This window comes from Macrotis lagotis, chromosome 1 (assembly GCF_037893015.1).
Source record: "Macrotis lagotis isolate mMagLag1 chromosome 1, bilby.v1.9.chrom.fasta, whole genome shotgun sequence".
Lineage (NCBI taxonomy): Eukaryota > Metazoa > Chordata > Mammalia > Peramelemorphia > Peramelidae > Macrotis > Macrotis lagotis.
Genome location: NC_133658.1, coordinates 279179443 through 279187357, shown reverse-complemented (window position 1 = coordinate 279187357; position 7915 = coordinate 279179443). Strand labels below are relative to the sequence as shown.

General features: G+C 36.4%; 1 protein-coding gene across 1 annotated transcript; it reads right to left on the bottom strand.

The window, feature by feature from the left end:
* Nucleotides 1-2230: 2230 nt before the first annotated feature.
* Nucleotides 2231-7416, bottom strand: LOC141492181 (late lactation protein A-like). Its single transcript, XM_074192759.1, has 6 exons — nucleotides 7327-7416; nucleotides 6501-6628; nucleotides 5777-5847; nucleotides 3294-3407; nucleotides 2341-2442; nucleotides 2231-2247 (listed from the first exon to the last, which is right to left on the bottom strand). The coding sequence occupies exons 1-6, from the start codon at nucleotides 7414-7416 to the stop codon at nucleotides 2231-2233; spliced, it is 522 nt and encodes a 173-aa protein (XP_074048860.1).
* Between the last annotated feature and the right edge of the window lie 499 nt (nucleotides 7417-7915).

Genomic DNA, 7915 nt, shown 5'->3' with positions numbered 1-7915 from the left:
ATGACTGCTATCCCTTCTTGAATTAAATGGAAGCATAATAAAATATCCTCTAATTTCACATTTTTTACTGTGTATGATTCTCTGTTTCAAGTGTGCTTCTTATGAATAACATATTTTTGAATTATGTTTTCTAATCCATTTCTAATCCATTTTGCTTATGGGTGATTATAAATTCACCATTCACATATGTGGTTATGATCATTAATTGCGTATTTTCCCTCAATCCTAACCTAGAGCACCTTTTTCTCTCTTTGCTTCTATCTTCATCTGTGCAAATAAGAAGGTGGTAAAAGAGAGTTTCTAATACTCTGCCACTTTTTTCTTTACCTTATTCTTCCCTTGATCCCAGGTTGTTATTTTTTTTTTGTTTTGTTTTTTAGGATTTTTGCAAGGCAAATGGGGTTAAGTGGCTTTCCCAAGGCCACACAGCTAGGTAATTATTAAGTGTCTGAGACCGGATTGGAACCCAGGTACTCCTGACTCCAGGGCCGGTGCTTTATCCACTTTGCCACCTAGCCTCCCCAATCCCAGGTTTTAATTTTTCTTCCTTTCCTTTTAAGTTCTTCTACTGGATCTCTTCTTCAAAGGAATTTACTTTGCTAATGACTATTACCGTCCCTAACTTGCATTGCTATTCAACCTTGGTGTTTGAACACTTTTTTTTGATAAGTAGTATTTTTTTACCTAGAAGTTCTGGGAGTTGGTTATGGTATACATGGGATTTTCCATTTCTGAAGGTAGTTTCCTTCAGAAAGAACTTGGAGTATTTATTTTTTTACTCTTCTTTCTTGGCCTGAGATCCAAACAATTTAATTTTTGATTTCTCAATATACAGTATGCACAGTCTCTTTTAGATAAGGATTTTCATATGACTGATAATTCATAGATGATCTCTCCTTGACTTATTTTGTATAATTTTATATTTTATTTCTTGCATTTTATTTGGATTTTTTAAATATTTTAATTTAATTTAAATATTTCTTGTCTTAATTTTTTTTCCAGTTTGGTCTATTCTAATATTCAGGTATTCATTTCTTGGGTAAGGCTCTCTACCATCTGTTTATAAGTTCAATTCTCCTTGCTATTCTTTTCTTGCTAGTCATTCCATTTTGGATCTCTTGTTTCATTTCATCCAAGTAGTCTTGATTTTCATATATGTTTATGAATATATCTAAAAAAGGTTTTGGTGCATTTTTACTTAAGTATTTTTGAGGGATCCAGGCTACTCCTATTATGCCACCAGAACTGCTTTGCTTTCATCATTGATTTGTCTCTCCAAATTCAGATCTTACTTTAAGGGATAATATGAAACATATCAAATACAACTTTTAAATATATGTACATCCTTTGACTACACTCTATAGAAGCCATATGTTCCCTCTGAATCTTTGGAAATCCAAAACCCCAGGACTCCCAGGGGTGTGCACAATAGGTTGCAATTTATTATTTATTCACTACTCCAAGAAAACTTAAATAAGAGACTGAGTCCCATATGACTGCTTCGTATATTTATTTAGCATAAAAAATGTTAGAAATTGGAGGATGGTATGGGGTGATGAACAGGAAGTTATGTTGAATTCAGGCAAAGGGAATTGCTTGTCATCTGAAGAGATGGCTCAGATTTGCTGGATAGTTTTGATTCTGATATTGAAAGGAGACATCTTCTCCTAGAAAATATCAAAGGAAAACTCAGCTATGAATTCTTGGAGTTGCAGGAAGGAGCAGAAGCTTGACATGAGCTAGCAAAATCCAATTCCAAAAGTTCAAAATATCATCATTTCCATAAAATACAGTAAGCTCAGAGCACTCTAGACTTAGAGTAGGAAGAAACACTGGAATCATCTAGTTCCACCTCTCTCATGCTACAGAATAGAATATCAAGATTCAGAGAATTTAAGCTTTCCCATGGTCAGAACTTGAAACTAAATCTTTTGGCTCCAAGATCAGCATTCTTTTCACATCATCATATTGATGGGATGGGGTCTGACTAGTTGTTCTCCACTTCCACAAAGAACCCAGCAAGAGGTAATGCCGTTAAGCTCTAATATCTGAGAGTGGATATAATACTCTGGAAGTCTTTAAAGGACACCTACCTTAAACATGTTCTGGAGTACAGGCCACTGCAAAAACAAAGACACACATGAATACATTTGCCAAAAACATTTTCTACCACAGAGCTCATTAACTGATGATTAGATATACATGTGATTAGCTATGATCTGCTAAGAAGTTAGTATAAAACAGCTTCTGAAAAAATGAAAAGAGAACAGAGAAAAAGCAATTGGAACACAGGGAGTAGATGGACAGGGTGGGGAAGAGCTAAAACTCCATTATTGTTACCAGTTTGTCTGGGAGTGAAGATTATTTTGTCATCAAATTTTTCTCTGTGAATAAAGTCGTAAAAGTCCCTTAAGGCTTTTGGGTTCTCATCAGTATTTGGACCTAAAGAGAGATATTTAAGATGAATAATTGTGAGAACTGGCACAATAGTTCACTAATTCTTGCCTCCTTAATAGATACTTCTTATCGTAAAATTCCCTCATTTTTGCTGCTTAGCAAATGTAATTGTTAGCATGAAAAGAGATCAGAGAACTGCCAACAAGTTCCCTTGCCCACCCCATTTCAAATACATTCCAAACCTTCATGTGCATAGAAAGAAAATATCTAAATATATCAAACATAAACTAAAACAATGCCCCTAAATCTCCAGAAATGTAGTAGAAGACACATGTACACATTTATTTTCTCCATCCATCTCTTGTTTTGTTCAAATCAGGTTCTGCCTCATGAGTGTACATATGTCTGTGTGTGTATGTTCAATCATTTCAATCATATATTACTCTTTATGCCCCCATTTTGAGTTTTCTTGTCAAAGACATGGAGTGGTTTGCCATTTTTTTCCTCCTGATTTTACAGATGAGTAACTAAGTCTAACAGGGTTGAGTAGCAGGCCCAGGGTCACAGGTTGTATTTGAACTCAGTAAGATGAGTCTTTCTGATACCAAGCCTAGCTCTATCCACTATACCATCTAATTGTCTCTTGCTGACTCACTAAGAAAAAGCTACATCAATGCCTGCAGCTTGAGGATATGATGGCTTTACAGTGTTACTATCAAATCCCTAGTTAAGAAAATCTTTGAGGTGACTTGTGGGCTTTGATGAGTATCAAATACAAAATCAATCTGCTTCTGCTACTCTCAAGATTTCATATATGAAGATATAAAGGAGGATTTTTGCAACTGCCTCATAGATTGACACTGTTTTCTTCATTCACAGTATTAAATGTCACTTACCCACAAGTAGGGCCATTCCAATTTGATCATCTTGACATTCTTTTTGACATAAAAGGGTCCAGTATTTCTTCTCAGATAATTTTATGGTGGCACAGGTAAATTGTTGGCTTCTGTCTATATAGGAGCAATAAGAAGAAACACCTTTACCACCCTAAAACCTCTTAGAAAATATCTGTACAGAAGAGACTGAGGCATATTTGAGAACCCCACTCTGGTTATAGGTGTACAATAGCTAGAAAGCAACCATAACCCAAGAATCACTAAGGATAATTGCCTGTTTCCAAAGCAAAATGACCTTCCCCTTGGATCTCATGCAGCAGACCATTTTACACTTCTCTTGTGTGGAATTTTCTGAGACTATTGTGTATTATAAGAACTCAAGATCCAATGATTTGTATTTGAATGGGACTTCAAATAAATCTAATCTAGTCTAATCTCTCATTTTACAGATGAGAAACCTGAGTTTCACAGAATTTAATCAATTTGATCAAGGTCAAAGAGGTGATATATCTCTTAAGTCAGAAATAATCAAATATATTCTGTATGATCTTTTAATTGGTCCTAGTTACCATTAATTGATTTTATTCTATAACTTGTCTTAGTAATTGTTCTTTGCCTCTGAATTTAATTCAAAAGTTCATCTGGGGTGGCTAGGTGGCACAGTGGATACAGCACCAGCCCTGGAGTCAGGAGTACCTGAGTTCAAATCCAACCTCAGACACTTAATGATTACCTAGCTGTGTGGCCTTGGACAAGCTACTTAACCCCATTTGCCTTGCAAAAACTGGGGAAAAAAAGTTTATCTAGCCTGTAATGAGTTAAATTCGGACAGTTTTTCTAACCACTGTTCTATTTTGACTCTGGGCAATCTGTTATCCATGAGAGATACAAATGGACACCTGGTGTAGTATCTATATACCACGAAGCTTTCCTTCAGGGAAGGTCCACTTTCTCCAACTTTGCAGTTAAACTTAAGTAATAAATATTTCCTAGTCACAGGTAGGAAGAAGGGTTATTGCGAGCCCCCATTTTCAACTTCCAACCGAACATATTGTCCCCCATACTCTGTAACCAATCATGTTGATTTTACCTTTAATGATGTTGAGCTCTTTTGTTGCTGGTTTTGTTCAGTAATTTTTTCAGTTGTGTCTGATATTTTATGACTCCATTTGGGGTTTTCTTGTCAAAAATACTGGAGTGGTTTGCCATTTACTTCTCCAGATCATTTTATAGTTGAGAACCGAGGCAAACAGGGTTAAGAGTCACATAGTTTGGATTAAGGGCAGATTCAAACTCGGCAGATAAGTCTTCTTGACTCCAGAACTAACACTCTATCCACCTGTTCCCTTCACTATGAAATCCTGATGTTTGTTCTGCACTTCTCCCAAACTATAAAAGAGCACTATCTCCCTCATTTGCATCCTTACTTTTGCTAAGGAAACTGAAATCCAGTTTACTGGTAAATTCAGGACTTCCTAATAAATTAGTTGGATTTGAAACTTTGTGCCTCAGGTACTTTATTTTGACTATAACAAAAGGAAGACCTTGATTCAAGCCTCACCTTTGACAAATCTTTTGACTTCTCGGTGTCCTCTACCCACTCATTGAAAGCTATAAATTGTAGAGCTGATGCTTGTCTGCATTGGTACAATTCTACTTCCTGGGAGTTTTTGATACCAATGAAATCACAGACCCTGCCTTAGGCCACATGAGTAAGAAACAATAAGTATCTGCATTTATACCTTATGTGGGGATCATATTTTATCAATATGTGTTGAGGAGAAGAATGTGAACTCCTTGAGGGCAGAGAGTGTCTCACTTTTCTAATTACCTGCCCAGAGTTTGTACAGTGTTAAATAAATGCTTCATCTATTCATTCATTATTTGAAATTTGCTTCTCTTCAATGAGAAATCTACCCTCAAAGAATTGTGAGGCAATTTGAAAATCTTTCCCCCTTCCCATGTGCCTCCAATTCCAAGATGCCAGGCACACACTTTTGGTGGAGTACTCTATATTTGTACATCCCCCTAAGTAATACTCCCCATGTTTTTGGTATCAATATATTAATGTACCCTTTTGTCTTTATTTCCTGAATTACACATATGATTCCTTAAGATAGCCTTCATGAGACAGTACCTTTGCCCAAGGAAGCATATAAAGGTGATAATTTCAGATCCTGAGATTGAACAGGGATAGGGAGGCTAAGAATGTGTTTTTATGTTTTCCCAAAGTAAATCGTGGGAGTAACTACCCAATCTATGTTTGTCAACCCCATCCCCTGGATCTCAGTGATTTAGTGAATTATGTCTGCAGCAGAATAAATCCCTTAAAAGTTAAGTTCATGCCATAGAAAAGTATCAAATTCTTGGTAGATTGTCAAGAAAACCCAGATCTTGGTCTCTAGAACCCATGTCCCGGGTCCCAGCCTTTCCTTTAACTTGACACATTATTTGTATGGAAACTAAGTGTTAAAATGACTTACACATGAGAATTTTCTTGGGTTCATCTGTTTTTTCCAAGATCAGGCTAATCTCTTCACACTTATCCTCCTTTCTGGAAAGCAGAATGTACATGAATAGTTTCCCCAAAGTTATGTTAAAAATGTGTATGTCTCCAAAATCACAAAAGGTAGTCTGATTTCCATATTGCTGAATTAGATTTCAAATTGATCAACCATAAGAGAATATATGAGAACAGGTCAGTACCACAACTTGTCCCCTTATTTGTCCCTTTCATTAAAAAAGTTTTGTGGGTTCCTATCCATTTTCTGGATGAATTTATAGAACTGAGGATCATAGAATACCACATTCACATTCTCTCAAGAATAAAAATCAGAAGTGACCCCACTGGAGAGAGATACATGACATGAATATATTATAATATATAACCTCTTATGACAAGTGTCTTGAAATATATAAATAGGACAGAGGCATCCAGAGAGAAATTGAGAAAGTTAGAAGAATTCTGAATCCTTATGGGGAATAAGAGTTGGCCAATGACTCAATCAATAGATGAGAAGGAAGAATTTCGCCCATTGGTACTAAAATAGACAGAAACTTCCTACTCCTATATGAATACTTCCAACTATGAATGTCTTCAAAGAGCACAGGCTATGAAATAGAGTAAGAAGTTTTAGCTGTGGTTCTAGAATAGGAGAGATAAAAGATGAAGCAAACTGATAGGATAATTCTGGGCAATTTACTTACTTCATGGTAAATTTGGCCTCCATTTTTCCATTGTTAAGGTAGGCAATGGTCAAAGGTGATATGTTCTTAGGTATCTCCTCCTCGGGAAATTCCCTGCCTACTGTAATGACCTGTACATAAGATGTTCCCTAGAAAGAATTGTGATATATATAACCAGGTGTTGAGTTAAGACAAATGAATGAGTAACAAATTTCTCTGCTCCACAAATACGTCCTCCTAATACTCTAGATCTTTTCTGAACTAACCCCAGGCTCTAATGAAAAATTCATCCATGAGTCAGTTGCCCCAGGAACCATCATGGATCTGGTAACAGGACACTCAGACTGAAAAAAATTTCAGAAGAAACTGGCAGGTTCTGATGAGCTAATTTTAAAAACCCAAACCCATTTCATTGTAGCAAATATTTGATGGCCCAAAATAGAACAGGAATTTAGCACTGATCCTACAAATTAGTCCTCACAAGCAGTGACTCTGAATCATTAGAAGTTTAATTACATTTGGGAGTAAAACTTGTTTGAAATAGCCATTGATAGAGATAAAATCAATGGGATGACAACCTCTATGTCTAGCTTACTCTGGAGAGAGTAAATAAAAGAAAAGGCAAGAGAAGAATGAATTCTTGTGTCTACTTTTTAAATTAACATCTCTACCACCACCAACAGATTAAACCAAACATTTTCTGGTTGAGTCTACTGCCTTGAAACTGCTGTCCCTTGTATAGAAAAAAGGATGCAAATTCCAGATATGACTGAAAAGACCCCAGGAGATGGCATCCTCTTGCTAGCACATAGTCCCCCATTCTGCAACATTTCCCAAACCAGGTTACCTCCAAAGATTTAAAATCAGAAAATGTAAAGTCATCAGCACAGAGGATGGAGAACAGGCTTAGTGCAATGGTGAGAAACAGGGCCTTCATCTTGACAAACTTTACAGGAGCTTCTCCTCCTCAGTCTCTCACCCAGTAAAGCTGGTTAGAATGTCTAGACCTCTCTCCTACCAAATGCCTCTTTATATTTCCTGGGTTTATTGGGACACTGAAGACTGATCAGTTAAGGATAAGGATCAGGTTGTCATGTGGTAATAGGGCATTGGGGGGAAAGAGATCGGGGAAATAATGTATTGTTGTTTTGGAATGCATGGTATCATTCTGATTTTGGATGACAATACAGAAAAATCATCTAAGTTATATCTATATCTTCCATGGATTCTAATAATTGTTGTGTTTATTTCTAGGAAGAAGATTATAATCAGAATGGGAAGTTTTCAAAACCTTTTTTATTTTGAGTAATGTGGAAAAAATCAGTGGCTTCAATCCAATCTCACAACCTCCCAAGCTCCACCTACTCACATTTTCTGGCACATTTTACAAGGCATTGCAGAGCATTGGAGACTTCTCTTTAATCTTATAGGCATAC

Coding starts and splice junctions, on each gene's coding strand:
- LOC141492181 (XM_074192759.1), bottom strand. CDS start 7,416: ATGAAGGCCCTGTTTCTCACCATTGCACTAAGCCTGTTCTCCATCCTC. Junction 6,629..7,326: donor CTGATTTTAAATCTTTGGAG/GTAACCTGGTTT, acceptor AATTCTTTCTAG/GGAACATCTTATGTACAGGT. Junction 2,443..3,293: donor TGGAATGGCCCTACTTGTGG/GTAAGTGACATT, acceptor ATCTCTCTTTAG/GTCCAAATACTGATGAGAAC.